The sequence below is a fragment of the Oscarella lobularis genome, chromosome 3 (assembly GCF_947507565.1).
Source record: "Oscarella lobularis chromosome 3, ooOscLobu1.1, whole genome shotgun sequence".
NCBI classification, from domain to species: Eukaryota; Metazoa; Porifera; class Homoscleromorpha; order Homosclerophorida; family Oscarellidae; genus Oscarella; species Oscarella lobularis.
In genome coordinates this window covers 654,405-675,561 of record NC_089177.1, presented here as the reverse complement: position 1 = coordinate 675,561, position 21,157 = coordinate 654,405, and the positions used below count along the sequence as shown (strand labels likewise).

The 21,157-nt window shown below is 47.3% G+C and overlaps 7 protein-coding genes and 1 long non-coding RNA gene across 8 annotated transcripts; 6 read left to right on the top strand and 2 right to left on the bottom strand.

Moving 5' to 3' along the window:
- Positions 1 to 5: 5 nt before the first annotated feature.
- On the bottom strand, positions 6 to 1,123 carry LOC136184655 (synaptobrevin homolog YKT6-like). The gene is made up of 7 exons (XM_065971580.1): positions 978 to 1,123; positions 835 to 917; positions 678 to 778; positions 510 to 617; positions 313 to 378; positions 162 to 263; positions 6 to 109 (listed from the first exon to the last, which is right to left on the bottom strand). The coding sequence occupies exons 1-7, from the start codon at positions 1,082 to 1,084 to the stop codon at positions 74 to 76; spliced, it is 603 nt and encodes a 200-aa protein (XP_065827652.1). The 5' UTR covers positions 1,085 to 1,123; the 3' UTR covers positions 6 to 73.
- Positions 1,124 to 1,150: 27 nt separating this feature from the next.
- LOC136184646 (uncharacterized) lies at positions 1,151 to 4,718 on the bottom strand. Its single transcript, XM_065971570.1, has 11 exons — positions 4,560 to 4,718; positions 3,781 to 4,104; positions 3,379 to 3,722; positions 2,794 to 3,220; positions 2,434 to 2,738; positions 2,299 to 2,376; positions 2,118 to 2,240; positions 1,903 to 2,062; positions 1,720 to 1,846; positions 1,547 to 1,665; positions 1,151 to 1,491 (listed from the first exon to the last, which is right to left on the bottom strand). The coding sequence occupies exons 1-11, from the start codon at positions 4,612 to 4,614 to the stop codon at positions 1,274 to 1,276; spliced, it is 2,280 nt and encodes a 759-aa protein (XP_065827642.1). The 5' UTR covers positions 4,615 to 4,718; the 3' UTR covers positions 1,151 to 1,273.
- On the top strand, positions 3,874 to 6,578 carry LOC136184653 (pleckstrin homology domain-containing family A member 1-like). Its single transcript, XM_065971578.1, has 12 exons — positions 3,874 to 4,778; positions 4,838 to 5,199; positions 5,251 to 5,304; positions 5,354 to 5,396; positions 5,459 to 5,547; positions 5,602 to 5,715; positions 5,769 to 5,897; positions 5,953 to 6,021; positions 6,074 to 6,135; positions 6,186 to 6,246; positions 6,306 to 6,389; positions 6,465 to 6,578. Exons 2-12 carry the CDS (start codon positions 5,071 to 5,073, stop codon positions 6,498 to 6,500), a joined length of 870 nt encoding a protein of 289 aa, XP_065827650.1. The 5' UTR covers positions 3,874 to 4,778; positions 4,838 to 5,070; the 3' UTR covers positions 6,501 to 6,578.
- A 150-nt stretch (positions 6,579 to 6,728) lies between these two features.
- On the top strand, positions 6,729 to 7,271 carry LOC136185207 (uncharacterized). Its single transcript, XR_010669499.1, has 3 exons — positions 6,729 to 6,855; positions 6,905 to 7,026; positions 7,122 to 7,271. It is a non-coding gene; the product is annotated as an uncharacterized lncRNA (long non-coding RNA).
- Positions 7,272 to 8,186: 915 nt separating this feature from the next.
- LOC136185205 (valacyclovir hydrolase-like) lies at positions 8,187 to 9,573 on the top strand. The gene has a single exon (XM_065972285.1). The coding sequence runs from the start codon at positions 8,587 to 8,589 to the stop codon at positions 9,472 to 9,474; it is 888 nt and encodes a 295-aa protein (XP_065828357.1). The 5' UTR covers positions 8,187 to 8,586; the 3' UTR covers positions 9,475 to 9,573.
- A 274-nt stretch (positions 9,574 to 9,847) lies between these two features.
- LOC136185425 (cilia- and flagella-associated protein 206-like) lies at positions 9,848 to 12,672 on the top strand. Its single transcript, XM_065972559.1, has 16 exons — positions 9,848 to 9,984; positions 10,031 to 10,114; positions 10,163 to 10,253; positions 10,315 to 10,416; positions 10,467 to 10,553; positions 10,613 to 10,771; positions 10,826 to 10,918; positions 10,972 to 11,084; positions 11,131 to 11,250; positions 11,298 to 11,402; positions 11,457 to 11,543; positions 11,601 to 11,705; positions 11,755 to 11,897; positions 11,952 to 12,195; positions 12,254 to 12,342; positions 12,410 to 12,672. Exons 1-16 carry the CDS (start codon positions 9,877 to 9,879, stop codon positions 12,582 to 12,584), a joined length of 1,905 nt encoding a protein of 634 aa, XP_065828631.1. The 5' UTR covers positions 9,848 to 9,876; the 3' UTR covers positions 12,585 to 12,672.
- A 427-nt stretch (positions 12,673 to 13,099) lies between these two features.
- Positions 13,100 to 16,018, top strand: LOC136185184 (G protein-coupled receptor kinase 5-like). The gene is made up of 16 exons (XM_065972262.1): positions 13,100 to 13,217; positions 13,301 to 13,387; positions 13,460 to 13,572; positions 13,628 to 13,705; positions 13,762 to 13,895; positions 13,965 to 14,057; positions 14,162 to 14,225; positions 14,300 to 14,440; positions 14,498 to 14,691; positions 14,749 to 14,786; positions 14,840 to 14,929; positions 14,992 to 15,080; positions 15,137 to 15,256; positions 15,319 to 15,456; positions 15,513 to 15,779; positions 15,839 to 16,018. Exons 1-16 carry the CDS (start codon positions 13,166 to 13,168, stop codon positions 15,854 to 15,856), a joined length of 1,716 nt encoding a protein of 571 aa, XP_065828334.1. The 5' UTR covers positions 13,100 to 13,165; the 3' UTR covers positions 15,857 to 16,018.
- A 209-nt stretch (positions 16,019 to 16,227) lies between these two features.
- On the top strand, positions 16,228 to 21,148 carry LOC136185177 (attractin-like). Its single transcript, XM_065972253.1, has 24 exons — positions 16,228 to 16,451; positions 16,509 to 16,598; positions 16,741 to 16,854; positions 16,912 to 17,055; positions 17,106 to 17,321; positions 17,370 to 17,701; positions 17,749 to 17,932; positions 17,983 to 18,131; positions 18,184 to 18,324; positions 18,382 to 18,638; positions 18,691 to 18,769; positions 18,825 to 19,007; positions 19,060 to 19,398; positions 19,453 to 19,524; positions 19,581 to 19,646; positions 19,697 to 19,790; positions 19,848 to 19,897; positions 19,945 to 20,030; positions 20,118 to 20,193; positions 20,247 to 20,395; positions 20,453 to 20,514; positions 20,569 to 20,647; positions 20,696 to 20,776; positions 20,836 to 21,148. The coding sequence occupies exons 1-24, from the start codon at positions 16,249 to 16,251 to the stop codon at positions 21,055 to 21,057; spliced, it is 3,468 nt and encodes a 1,155-aa protein (XP_065828325.1). The 5' UTR covers positions 16,228 to 16,248; the 3' UTR covers positions 21,058 to 21,148.
- The last annotated feature ends 9 nt before the right edge of the window (positions 21,149 to 21,157 follow it).

Sequence of the window (21,157 nt, the reverse complement as noted above, 5' to 3'; positions counted from 1 at the left end):
TGCTGTGTACTTCTGTGCACAAATTTATTTTCAATGAGACACGTCCCGTTCTTACATCATACAGTTAGTACTCTTACAAAATGACGCAGCAGGAATTTGCCTTGCGAGCCTACAAAATAAATTTAGTTCAAGGAAAACTCCCCAACCCCTTTTCTGCATACCTCCTTATAAAAGGACTTTGAAGCGAGACTTAAATCATCAGATTTCTTTACCAAATCGTCCAGCTTTTCACCTCTCTGCAGTACAGCTTCAATAGTGTCATACTAAAATTCGTCTCAAGCCCATACAAAATATTTCTACCATTTACAATACCAATATTATCTTGGTTTCATCAAGGTCCGCTTGAACTTTGGTCATTGCGTCTGCCTCTCTGGGATTCTGAGAGAATACGGACTGCTATATCTCAAGTACTGTGGGTAATAAATAATACTACTCATTGAGTCCAGCAAGGCTGAGTTGGCATATAATTGTATCACATTGCATGCTCTAAAAGGGGAGTGGTACCGTACCTGGTATTTTTCCAGAAGTGAATCAAGCGCTGGCCACGAATGACTGCCAGACGTAGAAGCCCACCGTCCCGCGCCGTTAGGAAATTCCGTAGTATACTGATCTAAAACCTACATAACATGACGTCAAAAACAATGATTTACTACAGTATATGAATGATTGTCTCTCGCCTTGGTCAAGAAAGTGAAAGCAACTCTCTGAGGATACTCTTGGTCGGCTATCAGGACTCCGCCCAAGTTGTCGGACCTTATGAAAACGTGACATCTGTATTCTGCACAAAGAACACCGTCGAGTAATATACATCGCGTCACATGATTCGATACATACCTTGCTCTTTTACCGTCTTCCTTTGACCGGGCTCGCTTCGTTCCACTAGAAGGGAGCTGGTAAAGTTGAGGAATTCTTGTACGCTGACGAGACAAACGATCGGGTTGAGGAAAAGCGCGAGAGAAGACGTTTTCCTTCTTTACCCGGATCGCTGAAAGTAGCCAAACGACGAGACATTTTGAGCCTTTTTCTTCAAAACTGGCTTTCTGCCAGGCGTCGCATAATAGATGCCAATAGAGAACAGCTTCATGTGGCCGCTAAAGTGAAAGACGAGCAAGGCTCACACAAGACTAGCGTACTTTAGGCTTAGGACATATCGACGTCACAACATATTATATTTAGCCATAGGTTTAGCGTTCATGCTTACGTAATAAGATAAAAGGGCAAGACAGCAAGTGCAGAAATTAGTTAATTAGAATAGCAGAGTTCACGCAAAAGTTTACGCAAGAAGGCTTGCAAGTAAAAATCCAATTACTGTCAGGAGAGAAAAGCTCAGATTTACACTTCCACCAGTAGGAGCTTCTTGCGTCGGCTCGCCACCGCTAGGAGCTTCTTGCGTCGGCTCGCCACCGCTTAGACATTGATTATTAACTTCGTAGCTTCCAAACTTTCCGTCGGGTACAACAGACAAAAAGTCATCACCCTGAACAGCATCATCTGAAAATTTGAATAGTGCAAACAAACAACAATAACGAATAATGAGACTTCTTACCGGGAACAACAAAAGTGGCACTGGTACAGTTTCCAGATTCTTCACTGTTAACAGACAAAAACTGGACTTCAGCGGCGTCAATATTCATTCCTTGAGCGATAGCAGACTGAATGTCAGCGCTAATAGTAGTAGAGCTCGATATTGAGAAACGCTTGCGCTACCATCCATCTTACTTGTTGACAGTTTCTGGCTTGTTGAACATCACCGAGAAGAACTTGCGCTTGTCGGGATAGATCGAAGCGCACGATATTCTGGGTCCGCCGGCATTTTCCGCGTGAATAACAATCGATCGACCGATAACTGCGCGCCAGAAGAACTTGGATCATAAAACTGAGGATATCAGGGAGTCCTCTTACCGTTCAAAGGTCCGAGAAGAGGAAGATTGGGATCGGATGAATAGCCGCGACCGGCCTTTGCCGTTTTCGGAAAAATGTTGTACTTCTCGTGTTTTCCGCTCAAGTCGCCAAGTTCGCATCGAAGCGGGTTCGAAATGCTGCACTCACTGGAATAATTAGCCTTTATAAAAAAAACGCTTTATCCCCACGCAATCCCATCAAACTAAAAGACTTACTCCCAGATCGACGTTGTATGGATTGTAGTGGCCTGAAGTGAAAGACGAAGCGCAGTTCTTGTCGTCGAAGGTAGGAAAGTCGGCAGCGGGTTTGTTGTGAACGTGCCAGTTGTGATTCTTAGACTAAGATAGCAACGCTATAGGACACCTCTCTAAGGAGACGACTCGCGGAGAGACTCACCTCGCTATGTCCAACACTCTTTATGTCTATGTCAACCATTGTGTCGGTTGACTGATTGTTGGGAAGTTGCCATTGCGTCTAGGCAAAGAAGGGGACCATGTAGGCCGGGGGAGGGAGATTCTACGCGGAACTCACAAATTTCACTGATCCTTCGAATTTTCCGACAAAGTTAGCTACTGCCGTCATTTTTTTCGTGCCCGGCGCCATCGGCAAAATGTCTGCGCACTTCCATCGCGACCCGTCGGTAGCGTGGATAACAAGAGAACGTCCAAGAACGCCAAATCGACCCAAGAGCTGCAAATTGTGGCTGAATTTTTTGAATGACACGCTCGTTTTGCCGGCAAAGGAACCGAACAGGCTGCTCAAATCCCCGACTTCGTACATGTCATTCGAGCCATTGACAGGCGCGCCCTTGACTCCAAACGGATCCAGATGCCCCCCTATAGTCAAAATCAATAAGGAAAAAAATCTAGATTTTATATTTAGTGAGCGTACCGGTTGACATGCAATCGCCATTCACAACAGGATACACGTGAATGTGATAACCTCCGGCTTTGTTGTTCAGTCCCGTCAGATTGACTTTGACCACTGTGCCCCCAATTGCCGGCTGGAACATTATCGTTCCTTTGACCTCGTCGTCGAAGTACGCTCCCAACTGAAAGTCCTCGTTCTTCACATTACCGCAGGAAAGCAGCGAATTGGCCATGCTGTTCGTCACAACGATTGCTTTCTGATCTAGTTCGGCGACGTTCAAGGAAGAGTCGGTGAAAAACACGCGTTGTCCCCGGCCAGACGGAATTGTGAGAGAACCGTGCTTGCCAGCCAAATCATTTGGCGAGCAATTGGATGGATTTGCGGGACTGCAGCCGGCACGTCGAACGGGCGCCGAACCCTGAGCAGAGCAGCTGGCATCGCTGCTTATCTAAATGCAAATAACAGGCACGTGAGACTAAAACCTCTCAAGGAGCGGATATGAAGTAAAAAACGACTAAAAAATGTCTGCTGAGCACTTATTCAATTTTTTGCCTCTAATTGTTATTATTTGCGCCTCTATTTTTGTCTAATCTCGTTATTGCCTACCTGTCCATCATCGAGATACCATCCGTGTCCGCTCGATTGTGCAGCTCCTTGAACGTTGAAAAGATCGACGATGATCTGCGCGTCGTAGCGTTTTCCCGTCGAGTCGACGATCTGAGTGAAGGTGACTTCGCCGCCGACGGGCGCCGTCAAAATCGCTTTTCGGACGATTTCGCGTTTCGAGCCGACGACGTGGCGTTCGATCGATGCGCAGGCGAACGGCATTCCGGACGAATTGTAGAGCACGAGCGATCGTCCGACGACGCTGCGCGCACCGCTCAGATGCCATTCGTCATTGGGAAACGTCGTTCTCAGAACGGCGCTGCTAGATCCGCCGTGGAATTTACCTACAACCGCGGTCGCATATTCAATTGGAATGCGAGTGTAAAAAACGCGGAAACGCACCTAAGCGGTTTCGCAGGTCTCCCACGGCACATTGTATCGAATCGTTGCGACACTTTGTCTCGTATTGACCCATTGTCATAGCGTTCGTGGGATCGTAGATGGGTCCGACGTCGGTTGAGGAGCAGTCGCTTCGATAGGTCGCCGGTAAGTGGTGAATTGCCGCCGAAATATTGACGAACGAGCGCGTTTCGTCGGAACGATACCAGTGAAGATCCCGGAAATCGAAGGTAATCTTGCCGCTGCCTTGCGTTGCGTTGATGCGCACCGTTCCGTGCATGCCGTTACAGTCGAGCCGAACTTGTCCCGGAAGGTAAGCGCCGTGAACTGCATGACAAAAAACGAGAGGGTCAGCTGTCTGGCCCGCCCAACATGACGCGACCACGTTTTCGGAACAATCGGGTCGTGTACGCGTGGGTGTCGATGCGCGGGTGCCGCCGGCGCGGGCGCCTGAGTGCGAAATAGCGCAGGTGTTGGACCGTAGTCAAGCGCGCACGTACTCGTCCGCTCGTTTCGCAAAGGAACGATCGGATGTGTACGAGCTCGCGCGCTCGAGCATAAACAAAAGAAAGCCGACGCGTAAATAAGGGACCCACCCTGGCGTGCCACCTACAGCGACGAGCTAAATTCGCGTGTGTACAGTGAGAACGCGCATGAGAACGACTCGCAGAAGGAAGCGAGAAGCCGTAGAGAACGCGGTTTTCGACGGGAAAGAATGCGGGAGCGGCGCCCCTTTTTTGCGAGGTCTACGCCTAGCAGCAAGGACTCAGCAGGGCTCGTACCTAGAGCGAGCACGGCGACGCTGAAGATACAGATGAATTGCGTTCGATGAGCCATGGAAGTGTCGAAAGAGATCCTTCGTTGGAGCTTTGTAGTACTGTAGACCTTTGTAATTGAGATGCCTCGACTCAAGTGACGAAACAGGTGCAGCGCAGGCTCCTTTTATCGCATGTGGACGGATGACGTAATCGAGAAACGTCCCCACTGCATTGATTCAATGAGTAAGGCGTGCATAATTTTTTTTCAGTACGGAAGGTCCATTTCGTTAAATTGATTACAGGTCGTAAAAGGAAAAAGAGCCCCGCTGTTGGCTTCGACCCTCATTAATAATCATCATGTATTTCGAGTGTTACGTCACGCGTCACGCCCCTTTCGATTTGTCGGAGGCGAAAGCGAACGGGTCTCTCTCGTTTGATTGCGAGACGACGTCGTTGGAAAGTTCTGCGGACGAAAACGCGTGCTCATTAGCGCGAGCAGAATAAGAGGGACCCCCTTTTATTATTGGCCGCCGGCATGCCGTACCGAGACAAGCACAACCGCCTCTGCGGTCAAGTCGAAAAGGAAAGCGCGCAGGGCTCGTGGAGCACTCGCTTTCTCGTGCTCGACGGCACGATTCTGCGAATTTATCGCTCCGCAACAAAGGCAAGTGGAACGCGAGAGCAGGCATCGATTACGCCGTTATTCTCTTTCTAGGACTTGCAAGGAGAAGATATTCTGGACGAAATCAACACGAAATACGTCACAAAGGTGCGATGCAGCGAAAAAAACGGACGTTTACTATATGCGCCTTTTTTAGGTTGCACCGTCGGCGGTGCGACCGAAGAAAATGTTTTGTTTTGGTGAGCAAAGAATGCCGGGGCCCTTTTGTGTGCGCGGTTGTGTTTTACACTCCCGTTTCCAGAGATCGCTTTGCCCGACAAAACGCATTATTTCGAAGCGGAAAACGAAACGGAACGCGAGGAATGGATCGAGCAGCTCAAACAAGCGACTGTGCGACAGAAACGAGAAGAGGGGCTAAAGGGCCCCCCTAACTTCCCGTTTCAGGTGCCGAAGCGTGTGAATAGCTCGCGATCGAGCGGCGGCGAGCCCAAAGCCGAGGTGCACTATCAGACGAAAGTCGTCGGAGGCGTCGTCGTGCGAACGCCCATACTACGATCGGTGGGGCCCCCTTTTAGGAAATTTCGATTTTCTTACGCAAGACTTGCGCATAGGGATCGGCGACCGCTTTCGACCCTTCGGACGTCGAGTCGGCGGAACGATGTAAAGCGGAAAGCATCGATCGAAAGCCGGATGGCATGCGAATTTTGAAGGCGGGCTACTGCGTGAAACAAGGCGCCAAGGTGAGCCGGCAATCAGCGATTCTATTCATACGATAACCCGGATAAATCGCGGCAGATGAAAAACTGGAAGCAGCGCTATTTCGTTTTGGATCCAATTCATTTTTCCTATTACAAAGCCAAAATGGTAGACTTTGAAGATGATTTCCCTCGAGGAATGGCCTATACAGTGTATCTAGGACAAGGAACCCATTCGAAGCGTTTCGATAGGTGACATACGAAATGTCGTACAGGTGATTGGGTAAGCTACGGTGACCATATATGGCATCCACTTAGAGAGACCTTTTTTAGCTACCACAACAAGGACAATCTCTTTCAAATCGAAACGCCCTCTCGTACGTTCTACATCCAGGTTATTCATTATACATCTGTCGTGTTTTCCGTGGCAAAAATACCTATTAATTTTAAAAGGCGGAAAGTGACGAGGAGCTTCATAGCTGGCTCAAGGCATTTTCATCTGTTGTTACGGCGGAGAAGGGTCGAATGGGAACTGCAGTATGTACGTCCGCCTTATCATAAGAACGTCACTAAGGGTTCCTAATCTTCCCCCCTCCCGTTGTGTCCTTGCAGGATTTTAGTCCGGCGGAGCGTATTGAAAACACTTGAACACAAACATAACCTGCTCTAGTTTTTGCGCACTTCTTAAACATAGTACCGTGCTTTGGAAATAAATTATAGAACGGAGTCATTTACGGCGGCTCGCGCGGCAAGCCGATTCCCTTGGGCTGGCTTCTTCCGTTCTTTATGCGCATACCGAGTGTTACGAACGGTGAGAAGGTTTACAAAGGTCGGGGGGGGGGGGGGGGGCTATCAGGGGGTATAAAGGCGTCAGAGATCTTGTTGCCCAGGCTGTTTGGATTGGTTACGCAAAATGGGATTTCCAGTTGGTAAAAATATACCTAAGCTTTTCATCTGCCCCCTCTATTTTTGGGGGAGGGTTGCTGAGAGCCTGAGGGCGAAGGTGCGCGGGTCAAACGTTATAATATCCTGATTACTTCTCACTTCTGCAGTCACTCTTGAACCGGCCCGCCACCGCCCTCGACGTCACGGTTCTATTTCCAGCGAACAAAAGCCAGCCAGTCTGCGAGGCTGCTGCCGTACTGTGCCCAAAAAAATCCGCCCGTCTCTCAGGGTCAGTGGATGCTCCGAGGGCTAGTCTCGATTTCTAGGACACAATCATCGCTAGCATCCGAGTCATTGACGTCATTTGACGACTTTCTTCCCTAGGATGTGACAGCACGTGCGTAATACGTACTCCCGCACAAATAATTGCCAACTTCGCGTCCGAACCACAATTAACATTTGGAAGCGTGCAATTTGTGATTGACCAATCAAAATCAAAGGAGTGCCTTCTATATATAAAGGTAATTCTGCATGTCCCGCAAAAAAAAAGAATGACAGACGCTAAATACTAAACATTTTAGCCGTTCCCACACGGTATCCAGATAAAATCAACATTCGGGAGTCTGTGATTGACCACAGTCTGTGATTGACCAATCAGAGTCAAAGAGCCTTCTATATGAGCCAACTCATTCTAAGTAGTGCCTTATAACCTTGAGCTCTTCAGACACGAATAGAAGATCGGTCAATCTCACAGACCAGTGGCAACTGAAGGTAAGTCTGCATATCCCACAACAGCTAGAAGGAAACGCAAATACCAAGCCCGGTTTGAGCGTTGGCTTCAGGTAGCTAGGGTGTCAATACCCCAAATTTCTGCTTCCTGCCTCCGAGTCGTCTACAAGTTGAAGTTATTAGATCGTGTTGCTAGAAATAACTCGAATTTGAAAATCATTCCTCCATCGACGAAGCGTACAGTATGTGTCGTAAGGTCAACACACCGTGACGTCGTCACAAGTAGGATGTTATACACTTCCTTGGTCTGCATAAAATCATTACTAATTCGTCCGAAGATCAACATTCGGAAGCGTACAGTACCGTAAACTACCGAGTAAACGCCCATGGGCGTTTGTAGAACTTTCGTCCAGAAAAGGGGGGTGGGCGCTTACTATGTGTTTGTGCAAACTTTTCACAGAGTAAACGCCCATGTGTTGAAAACACTGATATATTCAGGGACCCGGCACTGCAATGAAACGTAAACTTTAAGAGATAATCTTCGAAACGTTTTTCCGTGCTTTTTGTGCCACTACATTTGAAGGAAACGTCGTACGATGCGTGTTGTTTAGCCATCTGCAGGTGCGCGACTGATGCATTGTTCCGTGTTTGGGTGGGCGTTTACAAAGAGTGTAACTGACCCTGTACACTATTTTGGAGCTAAAAGGGGGGGTGGGCGCTAGCTCGGGTGTGGGCGTTTACTCGGTAGTTTACGGTATGTGTCGTAAGGTCAAAACACCGTGACGTCACAAGTAGGATGTTACACACTTCCTTGGTCTGCATAAAATTATTACTAGTTCGTCCGAATATCAACATTCGGAAGCGTGCAATCTGTAATTGACCAATCAGAGTTGAAGGAGTTAATTCATTAAAAATGAGAGGCGCTAAATGCTTATATCATCGTGTAGTTTCATGCGGTGCCTTGTTATAGACACTCAAACCGGGTTTAGTACTTACATCATAGAGTCTTCTCAAATTCACTATTGAGCTGTTGAAGTAGCGATTAGCGGAGGCTAGAGAGGGTGTCAATATCGAGGAAGCTTAGCAGTCTCTACCGGTCTGTTTGTTTTTAGGGATAAATATGAATGCGTACAGGAGTTTGTTCCAATTATATCGAGCTTTTCGGCACGTGCGTCTACTGAGCACAGCAGCCGGCCAAATAATCCCACAAACCCCGCCGCAGCAACAGCCGCCGCCAACGAGCCTCACTAGTTCGTTTGCCATGGCAAACGGCGCTAATCTTCATTACTACAGATCAGGAAAAGGCAAACGGGCGCTACTATTCCTTCACGGCGGCGTCGGCGCCGGCCTACTCCATTTCGAAAGCCAACTCCAATCACCCGCGCTTCAAGAAAAATTCGACATGATCGCCGTCGACCTTCGAGGATTCGGCAAATCTCGTCCACCGGAAAGAAAACCGTCGGCAAATTTCTATCACCAAGACGCCGACGACGTCGCTTCTCTGATGGATTCATTGAAAATAAATAGGTATTCGGTTGCGGGTTGGTGTCTTGGCGGTAGCGTCGCACTAATACTTGCCGCAATGAGAGCTCAGTGCGTAGAAAAGCTCATGGTCTGGGGCGCTCTGCCTTACGTCGATCAAGCGTTCATCGACAAGACTGCTGCTATAGAGCACGTCTCAACGTGGAAACCGGCCACTTTGCGCCGTCTTGCCAAATTTTACCCTATCGAAGTTTCGCAGCATTTGTGGTCGACTTGGATTCGCGGTGCTCGCGTCATCCTGCGCGAGCGAAAGGGGGATATTTGCGTGAACGACTTGCCCGAAATCAAATGTCCGACGTTTGTCTTGCACGGAAGCGACGATACTCTCATTCCCGGGCATAACGCCGAGTTCATCAGGCGAAATATCTGTTCGCCTGTTCGCTACGCGGAATTCCGTGGTCCCCATAATTTTCACTTTACGTCATCGGATCGGTTCAATGCCACGATCGCTGAGTTCATGCACTGAACCTCCAAAAAAGAACGAGCATGGGTTTTTTTTGTCTGTTTTGTCTGTCTGCTGTCTGACACGCTAAACTAAACTGAGGGTCCCCCCTAATCGGTGTACCGCGAGAAATTCACAGGTGTACGGGAGAGCGAGAGAAGAAGCGCCGAAGCGCTTTGACATCGACAACTAAGAGCATGGATGCTAGAACCCTAGCATCCTAAGAGGCGTGCCACGCCATCGGTGTCGCGTCGAGACCTAACTACGCGAAAACAATACCTCTCCGCTGCTGCTGGCTCAGCCGAGTGGCCGGCCGAGTTGGGAGTCCTCCAGGCTCCAGAGATGTAGTCCGGGTAGGTCATGTGATCGGTGGTCATGTCCAATCACCATAGGAACCACGCTCAAACCAGTCCCTCATAACAGAAGATGTCGCGAGCTCAAGCCGAAAGCGTCATCAAGAGCATAATACGCGAAATCTCGCAGGAATGCTCTGGTAAAGGTCACGCCGTGTCAGAAACGCTCGTTGCCTTTATGGTGAGCCCCGAAGCAGACGATCCCTGGCTCTACTTGATGCTCCCAGGTCAAAGCTGTCGTTCTTGATCCTGATAATGGCTTTAACGTCGATCGATCGTTGACGAAAGACGACGTGCAGAAACTAATAGAGGCAAGAAACAATTTCCAGCATGCTGTAAAAATGATTTCCTCTCCTCAGATGTGCGTCGAGAAATTGATGGACACGGAGTCGCCGTCACTCGAAACAATAAAAATGCAGGTCTATTTTGACATGAATTACACCAGTAGGGGTGAGTACTTCACGCATATGAATTTATGTAATAATGATAATTGAAAAAAAACTGCGATTAGACGAGTTTCTTGAGGAGCACAAGCGCGTCCTTGAGTCTCGGCTTCAACCGGTGGTGAGAGACATCACCGATAGTCGTGCAAGAACACGGGATGAATTTGAAGGTAGCAGAAACGTTAGTCAAGCGTACGAAACATCTTCTTGTTGTCTGTAGCACTATACAGAAAAATTGTGTCGTGTGCTCTGCTAAGGTCAGGTCTTGGATCACCTACGGATATTTCTGTTGTTAGGGAAGCGACTGGTATTTAGAATTCTATTTCCTTTCTTGTTGTGCATGTTGCATGGATGTTTCCTCTACAGCTGCCTTGCAGAGCGTTTTTCCTCAAACTGAACTGGGGAATTTTCTTCATTTGACGAAACCTGACAAGGAGAAGCAGCTAAAGGAGCTGACTCAAATTATGACCGGAATTCGTCTCTTTAACCGAAATGCGGGAAAAGGCGGACAGGGAATTGACGATTGTACGATTTCTTCTGTCAATTTGACCAGAGATGCATTGCATTATTTACTGACAGTACTGGCGATTTTGAGTGAAGCAATTCCGGCTACAGAGCGAAACATTGACGTTGAACTTCACAGGACAACGCAGCTGGTGTTCAAATACACAGGTAGGTTATTATGCATGTTTGAGCCTTTGTAATTAATCCGCCATTATTTTCAGCTATTATTGAAAAAGCAACTGGCATTGGATATCGAGATGAAATACCACTGGAGTTTATAAAACAAGCTCAGATCAATTGCAGGCAACACGAAGTTTTTCTTCGTATTCTTATGGTATGGGGAAACATAAGTACCTGGGTGTGCAACTGACTCTCTATAGAATGACGTCGTTGTTTCTGCTGAGAAAGTGAGGTTGTTTGAAGCGGAGTTTCGAGAAAAGATGCAAAGTCTGAAGGAAACGGTTCAATCTAAAACAGCAGTTCCCACAGCTCATGTCTATGTAGGATGCCTAGTCACGTTTGCTTTTCTCATATCATAGTGTCTTAGCCATTGTTTGTGGATCTATCTGATCTATGGACCGGATTTCAGGATGAGATGGTCTTACTGAGCGTTCTGAGCAACATATTGGCCAACTTGGACCCATTTACGAAAGTGCGTGCGTTGGATGCTACATGTAGAGACACGCTTTTATAATCTCTGGAACAGATCCATAGTGCTAAAATGACTGACGACGTGCTGGAACCGTTACTGGCAAATGTAATAATTCTAACAGATCAAGAACGAGTGACAAAGGTAGACAAGAATGAGAGCATTCATTTCATAAGCAATTCAGCTCTTTCCTCTTTCTAGAGCATGAAAGCCAAAGATCGCATTGATCGAACAGCTTACAGAAAACTCGAATGGCACTATCCAGAAACGACGAGAGACTTCGAACATCTCCCTTTCGAATACAAGGTACACGGACACTACATTCTGAAGCAACAGGATCACCTGTTTTTGAAAGGGCTTCTGCAGTTTCTCCGTTGCTGCCTACGATCGCCTTCTCCTTCCAAGCAATCCCAACATTGGCGTCTTGAGATACAAGGAGAAGTACTACTGCTTTTCGTCTAAGGAAGCTGCTGAAAAGTTTGCCTCTAACCCTGAACTGTGAGTTGGTGGTATTGACTGGTTTGAGCTCGTGTCATAGTACCACGCTTTTAGATACATATCTGGCGTGATAGACGTGGCCAAAGCGTCACCTGAATTGATCCAGCTGCTCGAACTCCACGCTCAGTTTGCCGCCATCACTCCGTACAGTGGCGAGAGACGTTCGAAGAAACTGGTCAAGAAACCGGTGACGCGATGCGATGCCGGCGTCCAAACCGAAGTTCACCCGCTCGAAGTAAACATGGTCAAATCGTACGAGTGGAACGAATGGGAATTGAGACGCAAAGCCATAAAGCTAGTCAGTCAGCAAAGCACGGTCCAGAAGACGAAGAGATGCCTTCTTTCTTTCTTTATAGGCAAATTTACGAACAAAGGTCACTCACTCAGCGCAGACTGACCTGAGCCATCACAGACGCGACATGGAAACGCAAGTCTATCTACCAAAGTATGGATTTCCTAATACTGTAGCTCATTCACATTAGATTAATTAAAAAATGCGATTTCTTTCACAGGGAAGTGGAGATTCAAACAAAACGCGCAAAGCACACGAGCGTGCCAACGCCGTCAAGATACCTAGCAGGACTTCGCGGAGGCCCGCCCGGTCAAACGAAAATGATTGACGTCGATTTGACTATGGACGTCGATACTCACCAAATAGCGGATGACTACGAGCCCAAGAATCACTGAAAGTGTTTCTATAATATAGTGCTACAATTGGTCACGTGCATCTGTTCTACGATTTGTTTTTTATTTCAACAACGTATTGCCGAACCGATGCACATGAACACGCCGAACGTTCCTCCGCTCTGCACCATGATCTTGCCCATGTTCGAAATCAATTCTCGTCCGCGGAGGCCGTATCGCAGGGCCGTGAAGCCTCCGAATAGGGCGCCCGAAGCGAGGCCGATTGAGAAACCCATGAGACCGCCGTACTTTATCTTTTGAAAGCAGCTGACGCCTGATTGACCACCGCTGCGTCCTTGTTGAACCGGCATTTCTGCGGGAATTTCTGTAGGTTTGCGTCTAACGTGCGTTATGTGCGATGCAAAGTGTGTAACTCAATTTTCGGCGAAACTTCTATCTGACACAATCTCCTCCAGTAGGTTTCAAATAGGCTTTCATTTTGCAAAACTTATAAAAGGCTTTACACCGGAAAGGAAATGTATTCGCAATCTAATTAACGCATGACGTGATCTCATTCTCCCGGATAGAAAGAAAAATACCATGAACGGTTTGTTGTAGAAATCCCGCGATCGAAGGCGTCAGGGATGGAGCTAGAAAACATAGTAGCCAACACGGTCTACGTCAAGGCGAGACGAGGTACTTTCGCGTGCGAGGGCCCCAATTGGGGGGGAGACCGCATTCGAACAAAAAAAAAAAACCGTCAACAACTTGCCTCGCAGGAAAGAACAAAGGTCGCAGCAAAAAGTGGAAGAAAATTCTCAAATTCCCTCACATCTCCGAATGCGCCTCCTTAGCCGAAAGGATCGGTAATCGCGAAGAGAAAAAAAACCTCGAAATTCCCCGCGGTAGCGAAGCGCCTCCCTTTCCCCTCCCCGCAGAGAAATCGTACGCGAACATAGTCGAAGAGCAGCCGATAGGCAAGCGACTCTTCGTCCAATTCTGCACGCTCGACACGCGACTGGCAAAGCTCACGAAGTTCGAGGAAGAGCTTGTACGATAATTGATGAAAGGGGGTCGACCTTTGAGAGAGATGCGCCTTCTTCTAGGATCGCTTCGGCGTTCAATTCGCCGAAAATCGCCTTCGCGTCGGCGTCGAAATTTACGAGAAATTTTTAGCGTCTCAGGTGAAAATTTTCGGGGTGTTCGACGTATGTCATCCTTTTTTTTTTTTGATTTTCAGGCGCCTTTGCGGATTGAGGATATTTCTGATGAATTGGCTCAAACGGTCAATGGGGTTTTGTCCCGTGGCGGCGGCGGCGGCGGCGGCGAAGGCGGCGAAGGCATCGGAAGAGATCTGTTCGACGAATGCCGAAAGTACGGAAGAAGGGTTTTCGTCCTTTTTCACCGTAACACGCGAGTGCAATGGCAAACTCTCTATTTTAGAATTACTCGCGATTGTCTGTCGGGAAAACCCTTTGGAGACTTTTTGGACAGTATGTACTTCTCGCGCTTTCTTCAGTGGAAGCATTTGGAAAGGTACTTTGTTCAATAAACGCTTCCTATATAAATACCAGTCGAATAAACGTAACACGTAAGGATGTAGTGTTATTGCAGTACTGATTTTTTTTTCTGCTCTCCAGACGTCCCGTTAATAAGCATTACTTCCGGCATTATCGCGTCTTGGGAAAGGGCGGATTTGGCGAGGTCAGTCGGACAGGAAGAAGGACTAGAATTGACTTGGATCTCTCTCTCTCTCTCTCTCTCTCTCCCTGTTGAAGGTCTGCGCTGTACAGAGTCGATGTACAGGGAAAATGTACGCAATGAAAAAACTGGAGAAGAAGAGAGTAAAAAAGCGCAAAGGCGAATCGATGGCGCTGAACGAGAAGCAGATCCTTGAAAAAGTGCACAGTCAATTTGTTGTAAGGAATTATCCTATATATCATCCACCACGAAAGAGAGGTTGTCTTAATACGAAGGTGAGCCTTGCGTATGCGTACGAAATGAAAGACGCTCTCTGCATGGTTTTGACTCTCATGAACGGCGGCGATCTCAAATTTCACATACACCACATGAGAGCGAGTGCCGGCTTCGAAGAGCATCGAGCTCTTTTTTACGCCGCCGAGATTGCCTGCGGGTTGCGCGATCTTCACGCGGCGGGAATTGTATACAGGTGACTTTACAGCCAACGCGTATCTTTGTGTGTCATTTTTTTTCTCCTTCTCCCTAGGGATTTGAAACCTGAGAATATATTACTTGATGATTACGGTTTGTCTGTGGACGCTAGTCGTATCTCCTTCTTAGTGAATCTTGGTTTTCAGGTCACGTAAGGATATCAGATCTTGGTCTCGCTATCCAAATCAAGCCCGGAGAATCTGTGAGGGGTAGGGTGGGAACTGTCGGCTATATGGGTAAGTCTGTAGAAAAAAGATTAGTAGTAGCGCTTTTTGGGTGAGACTGGATATGAAAATAGCTCCAGAAGTCGTGAAAAACGAGCGCTACACGTTTTCGCCGGACTGGTGGAGCCTCGGCTGTCTGGTCTATGAAATGATACAGGGCAAAGTACGTGCGAGCGACGGGGGGGTCCGAGTTCTCTTTAGCGACGATTTACGCGCTAGGGTCCATTTCGGGCTAGAAAGGAAAAAGTGACAAGAGACGAAGTGGAGCGTCGCGTCAAAGAAGATAAGGAAGTCTACACGTCTAAATTTAGCAAAGCAGCGCGCGAGTTCTGCATGGGGGTAGGGACAGAGTCCATTGCTTTGGTTTGCTCTATGTTTGCTCTATGTTTGCTCCCTCGCAGCTGCTCGTAAAGAATCCGGCATCTCGTCTTGGCTGCTGTGGCGGAAAATTCGAAGATATCAAGTCAAAGGCTTTTTTTCAATCGATCAATTGGCCCCACCTTGAAGCTGGAATGAGCGATCCGCCCTTTGTTCCAGATGTAGGGCGATTGCGTGATTATTATTTTAGGATATGAAGGTCTTTGTTATTTTGAAGGAGGATGCCGTTTATGCCAAAGACGTGCTCGATATCGAGCAATTTTCCACGGTGAGAGGTGTCACAATCGAAGAGTCCGATGGCGAATTTTACAGAAAATTTGCTACCGGGGCGACGGTGAAACCCTGGATGAACGAGATGATTGAAATGGGAGTTTTTGACGAGTTGAACGTGTTTGGTCCCGACGGAAAGCCGTCCGATGATCTCATCGATCCTCCACCCGAGCGAGAGAGGCGCGGTTTTTTTAGCCGACTCTTTGGGAGGCGGGTAAGCAGGGAGACTTTGTATAGGCGCGCTCGTTTGAGGTCGTCTTTGTCTTTTTTTAGAGGAGTGGGACGAGCTAAGGGCAGGTGATCCAACGCCAAGCGCTCTCTCTGCTCTCTGTCTCTCTGTACAGGGCAGTCGAATGCCTGCTTTAGTTTCTGAAACCATTCCTAGTTCTACTTTTACTTCAGCGTTCATTGTGCATTATTATTATTAATAATTAATTTTCTTTTAAACTGTCATCATGTTGGGTCTTTTCGTTTTAGGTTGGAAGGTATCAAGTATCTCCTTTTTTATTTTGCATGCACTTTGCCACCTGTACGAGAAGTAGACGGTCGATACCGTGGGTGTACATAAATTGCGCAATGCGAATATTTCTTATTGGTCACGTGCTGAGTGACGACGCCCCGACGCTCCTTATATGATAACTTCCCTGTATCCCGTAGTCTATGGTCCATTGGGGAAAGAAGTGATGCGTCGCGACTATTTTCGTGGCTTTCACTTATCCACCTGGATTTTCCTGTGTTGTCTCGTACCGTTTGACGTTTCAGAATCGTCCGATGTCGTCTGCGCGTCGCGGCATTGCTATCGAGGCGCTTTGTCAACGAATTCGACGTGTCTCTGTTCGCTGGGATGGACGGGACCGTGTTGCGATCAGTGCGGCGGCCGAATAAAGTCAGCCGGGGCATCCGAAAAGCGATATATCGAATCGGGAACGTTTGTTTCTGACAGGATACACGCAAACGAGAGCGGATTTCTGCTCGACGGTCCAGGCGACTACGACGAGCAGAAGAAATGCTCTTGGATCATCGAAACCGAAAGGTAAAGCGCCAGCGCCGAAGCATGTACGTCATTCGCGTAAAATAAAAGTGCGCGGTTGTGAGCTTTATTCTTTGCCAAAAATAAAATTGGCGAATAGAGCTGCTATTTGTCAAGTCAACACCTTTTTTTATTATTATTTCAGAGCGAATGGGTCGATAGCACTTCGTTTGAATGACTTTGCTATTGAATGCAATTGGGACCGCCTTTACATTTTTGACGGGGACTCCGTTAACGCTCCGTTAATCGCTTCACTCAGGTTTCACAGGCGTCAAATTCATCTTCTTCAATTGATAATATTTTTTTGTTTGTGTAGTGGATCTCTGCACTCAACCAATACGACGAGTTCTTCTGATGAAAATTGTTCTGGGCGCGAATTTCTTGCAACGTCTGGATCGGCTCTTCTCTATTTCTATAGCGACGTTCTCGTAACATTGTCCGGTTTTAATATTACGTACAGGTGAGTCAGTCTGATGAAGCTCTTGGAGCCTTTCTTTTATTGTAACTAAGGATTTGTCCTGGCGACTGCGACGGAGACTACAATTCTACTTCCCTTGTTTCTTCGGAAGTGTGTACAGGAAATTGTAGCCACGGCGTTTGGAGCGAATCGGTGCAATTGGATACACTGGGTCGAGCTTCGCATTCATCCGCAATATATAATAATTCGCTTTGGATCTTGGGAGGATACGTTTTTGAGCCGACGGATCCGAATCAACTCTTCATCCGGTAACGTTATTCTGAAAAAAGGCTATATCTTTTGAGTTTCTCTTATAGCTGGAGTTTGGTGGACGGGTTCTTGTCTACGGTTCCTTTCAATTTGTCTCTGCCTCATCCGGACTACCGTTACGGTCACTCAGCCGTCTTCTATGATAATTTCATGTACGTTTTCGGTGGAAGCATCAATAGTCGGCCCACCGACGAACTTTGGAAGTACGACGCGGAAATCTCCGAATGGACTTTTCTTATTCCTCGCGAAACCAACGACTCGTCGCCGTTGATAAACGTAACCGGTCACACGGCAACACTAGTCGAAAATAAGATGATCGTCATTTTTGGCCTGAGCCTGCAATTCGGCTTCGTCGACGCAGTTCAAGAATATAACCTAGGTGAGTAAAAATAAGTGATATGAAAGCGTTACGATCCCTTTGTGTAGATACAAACGTCTGGATTCATGTTAAAACCAATGGCGCTCGAGTGACGGGTTCGATGGGGCACTCGAGCGTCTACAACAGTCGCGACGGTTTGATCTACGTTTACGGCGGATACCGAGCGAGCAACTCAAACGTCGGAGCCACGTCGAATGAATTGTTTGCCTACGATCCTAATCAGCGTCTCTGGTGAACGAGAAATGGATTAAATAATTAAATAATAATTTGACTTTTTTTAGGTTGTCGCTTGGGCGAAGCGATTCGGCTCGATACTTGCACACGGGCGTCATGCTCGGGCGCGTGATGATTATCTTCGGTGGAAACAAGGGCGAGACTCTCTGTTCGACTCCGTCGTGTTACGCGGACACCCTACTTCTATACGACACGAGTGAGACAGAGAGAGGGCAACGTTTAAGCGCTGCTTGACTTTTTTTGCTTAGTGTGTAGATCGTGGAAAGATGTTCCTTTGTTGTTGCGCGAGAGGTACGGACATTCGGCATTCGTCTATAACGACACGATGCACGTATTTGGGGGATTCGATGGAGTTACGCTCAAGGACCTGTTTCAGTATCGATCTGAAGGTATTTTAAATTATATATATCTGCTGACCTCCCGATATATTTTTTTCGTTTTCTCAGTTGAATGTGGATTTTTGAGTGAAGGCGAGTGCAAGGCTACGACTGGCGGCGGCGACGAGAGCTGCGTCTGGAATTCCCTTCTCTCCGCCTGCCTCGAGGACTCCAGTATCTGCCATAGCAATTCTGCGCCGCCCAACTGTCAGCGTTTGCGCGGCTGCAGCGATTGCTTGGCAAACGTTCAGTGCCATTGGTGCGAATCAAAGGGTCTGTGTTTGGAACGGAACTCGTCGGACTCGGCGAATTCCTGCAATAGAAAGGTGAGCAAATACGAAGTCGCTTGCACATATTTGATATAATCATCCGATTTAGACGACTAATCAAAGTCTCTGCACAGCAGAGTTTCCCCCAGTAAACAGCTCTACTACTCAATGCGTCTACGGATCCAGACGTACGTGTAGAATAGAAAGCTCCGAAAGTTTTTGAGCGTTTCTTCCTCTCTGTAGGATCTTGTAGTGTTGTCTGTCCCGCAGCGAGTACGTGTAGCGAATGTTCGCGCTCTGGACTTGGACTGACGTGCATCTGGTGCCCTTCGCGAAAACTGTGCACCGGTGGAAACCTTCACGTTCCTACGTTTCCATATGGGCAGTGCTACGACTGGATAGCCAGTGGAAGCAGAGAGTGCGCAGGTTCACATTTAATACCTGCACACCGTCGATTTTCACGTTGTCTCGTGCTTAGACTCTTGCGAGGATTACAAGTCGTGTTCTGATTGCCTGTCCGACGTATCCTGTGGCTGGTGCGACGACCGCTCGATGACGGGTAGCGGAAGTTGTCGATACGGAGGAAGCCGCGGCTCGATTCCACCACCTTCTGCCGATAAATTCACCTTGCCTTCCTATTCGTTTCTCCTTCCAGACGTCGTTCCAACGTCACCTACATCGACACCGAACGTTACCGTGAACGGAACCGCTTCTACTATGGTTCCGGCGTCGATAGCCGCTACTGAACCTGCAAACGAGACGGTGTATCAGCCTTGTCTCAGTGAAAATTGGATTTATTTTACGTCTGCTTGTCCTGGTAAGTAGCTAAGGCTTTGCATGTGAATCGTCGACTGTTTTTTTTTTGTTGTAGCGTGTCAATGCAACGGTCACGCAACCTGTGACAATCAGTCTCGGTGCGTCAATTGCACTGGGAATACGACGGGTAAATATATGCGGTTGATTTTTTGATAGTCTGCTGGGATTTTTTTCTTTTTTGAGGTATTCGCTGCGAAATGTGCGAGGCCTTTTTCTACGGCGATGCGAGAAACGGCGGAAAATGCGAACGTGTGAAGTTCTACTGGCAACACCTTTTTTAAACGTATTTGTTGTACTAGGATGCGAATGCAACGGCAAAGGAGACACGTGCCATCATCGCACTGGCTTCTGCGACTGTAATTCGCTCGGTCTTGCCGGAAAAACTTGCGATCGGTGTGAACACAGCAGACTCTCTCTCTTTTGACGCGTTTAAAAGTCATTTTATTTTAGCTGTCTATCGACGTCACTGAGCTTGGCTTTCAAGCGAGGCTTCTGCTATTGTACGTTTTTCTTTTCAACTAGGGCGTATTTTTATCTTTTTTTTCAGACGATTTAAGTCAGGATCGTAAATATGTTTTTGAAATTCCGGCCAATGCTCCTTTCAGATCGGCGTATTTTAATCGAAAAATATCCGTAAGTTCACGAGGGGTATGCATCGAATGTTTGTCATTATAATTAGAGAATTGGCATAGCATCTAATATTATTTTGTGATGTTTTAGTCCTCGTCTCTTCGTTTTGTTTTCGAAAACAAGACCAGCGAACTTGCAGTCGTCAGCATCTTTTACTCCGATCGAGGTGAAAGGAGGTATCAAGTGGCTAGAGAGGTCAACGTGACTTGCATTGTTTAGACAATCCTGACTCAGCTACGCTCATTGAAAGATGGAATACGACGAACTCAATCAGTCGAAGATTAAACTCGAACGACATCAAAAACATCACCGACAAGTCCTACGTGTACGTTCGAGTCGAAAGTTTCACCCTGCCATATTCCTTTGAAGTATAATTAGTATACATAAGCGAGTTATACTTTAGTCTTTACCCTTTACATATACAGATCGGACTAGCGGTGCCTACTACCTCTTTGGCTCTGGCCGACTTTTTCTTGAGTTTTTTTGGGTGCGTTTGAAACGTTTTGGCCGGTATGGCAATCACTAAATGAGAATGATTTAGCTGCTTTTTCGCTCTGCTGCTTTTGGCTGCCTTGGTGTACAAAATCAGAGGAAAATACAATCGACACGTTGCGAGAAGAGTAAGTGACAGCTGATGGGAACTAAATCTGCCAACGTGCTTACTTTAGGAACGAGAGGTCGAGTTGGAAATGATGGCCAAGAGGCCTTTTGGCAAAATCAAACTGCTGCTAAACGAGCAAACTTCGAATGTGATACTTTTGCGTGTGCAGCTGTTTCTTCTTCACTTATATCTTTCTCTTCTGTTTAGGTGTATCCTATTTGTAGGGAAACTTGTAAAATGGGCTCTCCTACTCCTGCTGTTTGTTCGTTTTTGATTGAGCTGCCTCTTGAAGAAGACGGAAAACCTGCGACTGGGCAATCGGTTCTGTGCATTGGATCGACTCTCATGTGGAAGGGGAACAAGCATCATCGATCCAATGGGACGTCAACTCCAAGCAAGCCGCAGGAAAAGGAGTCTCTAGACGTATAGTAGCACTTATATAATTTTTTTTATTCTGTGACTGTTTAGTAATCATCGATAGCATCAATTATGTTTGCGGTAATATTTTTAGACATTTAAATTCTGTGGC

What these genes read in the sequence shown, in the direction of transcription:
- LOC136184655 (XM_065971580.1), bottom strand. Translation starts at nt 1,084, where the DNA reads ATGAAGCTGTTCTCTATTGGCATCTATTATGCGACGCCTGGCAGAAAG. An exon ending in GGCTACTTTCAGCGATCCGG is followed by an intron (nt 918 to 977) that starts GTAAAGAAGGAA and finishes TTGTCTCGTCAG; the next exon opens with CGTACAAGAATTCCTCAACT. An exon ending in CAAAGTCCTTTTATAAGGAG is followed by an intron (nt 110 to 161) that starts GTATGCAGAAAA and finishes TTTATTTTGTAG; the next exon opens with GCTCGCAAGGCAAATTCCTG.
- LOC136184646 (XM_065971570.1), bottom strand. Translation starts at nt 4,614, where the DNA reads ATGGCTCATCGAACGCAATTCATCTGTATCTTCAGCGTCGCCGTGCTC. An exon ending in CGTCGCCGTGCTCGCTCTAG is followed by an intron (nt 4,105 to 4,559) that starts GTACGAGCCCTG and finishes TTTGTCATGCAG; the next exon opens with TTCACGGCGCTTACCTTCCG. An exon ending in AGAGTGTTGGACATAGCGAG is followed by an intron (nt 2,241 to 2,298) that starts GTGAGTCTCTCC and finishes TTGCTATCTTAG; the next exon opens with TCTAAGAATCACAACTGGCA.
- LOC136184653 (XM_065971578.1), top strand. Translation starts at nt 5,071, where the DNA reads ATGCCGTACCGAGACAAGCACAACCGCCTCTGCGGTCAAGTCGAAAAG. An exon ending in ACACGAAATACGTCACAAAG is followed by an intron (nt 5,305 to 5,353) that starts GTGCGATGCAGC and finishes CGCCTTTTTTAG; the next exon opens with GTTGCACCGTCGGCGGTGCG. An exon ending in AGGGTCGAATGGGAACTGCA is followed by an intron (nt 6,390 to 6,464) that starts GTATGTACGTCC and finishes GTGTCCTTGCAG; the next exon opens with GATTTTAGTCCGGCGGAGCG.
- LOC136185205 (XM_065972285.1), top strand. Translation starts at nt 8,587, where the DNA reads ATGAATGCGTACAGGAGTTTGTTCCAATTATATCGAGCTTTTCGGCAC.
- LOC136185425 (XM_065972559.1), top strand. Translation starts at nt 9,877, where the DNA reads ATGTCGCGAGCTCAAGCCGAAAGCGTCATCAAGAGCATAATACGCGAA. An exon ending in TGTTGTTAGGGAAGCGACTG is followed by an intron (nt 10,554 to 10,612) that starts GTATTTAGAATT and finishes TTTCCTCTACAG; the next exon opens with CTGCCTTGCAGAGCGTTTTT. An exon ending in ATCAAGAACGAGTGACAAAG is followed by an intron (nt 11,544 to 11,600) that starts GTAGACAAGAAT and finishes TCCTCTTTCTAG; the next exon opens with AGCATGAAAGCCAAAGATCG.
- LOC136185184 (XM_065972262.1), top strand. Translation starts at nt 13,166, where the DNA reads ATGGAGCTAGAAAACATAGTAGCCAACACGGTCTACGTCAAGGCGAGA. An exon ending in CGAAGTTCGAGGAAGAGCTT is followed by an intron (nt 13,573 to 13,627) that starts GTACGATAATTG and finishes GCCTTCTTCTAG; the next exon opens with GATCGCTTCGGCGTTCAATT. An exon ending in CTGTTCGACGAATGCCGAAA is followed by an intron (nt 13,896 to 13,964) that starts GTACGGAAGAAG and finishes TCTCTATTTTAG; the next exon opens with AATTACTCGCGATTGTCTGT.
- LOC136185177 (XM_065972253.1), top strand. Translation starts at nt 16,249, where the DNA reads ATGCGTCGCGACTATTTTCGTGGCTTTCACTTATCCACCTGGATTTTC. An exon ending in CGAATTCCTGCAATAGAAAG is followed by an intron (nt 18,639 to 18,690) that starts GTGAGCAAATAC and finishes CATCCGATTTAG; the next exon opens with ACGACTAATCAAAGTCTCTG. An exon ending in ATCGACACGTTGCGAGAAGA is followed by an intron (nt 20,648 to 20,695) that starts GTAAGTGACAGC and finishes TGCTTACTTTAG; the next exon opens with GAACGAGAGGTCGAGTTGGA.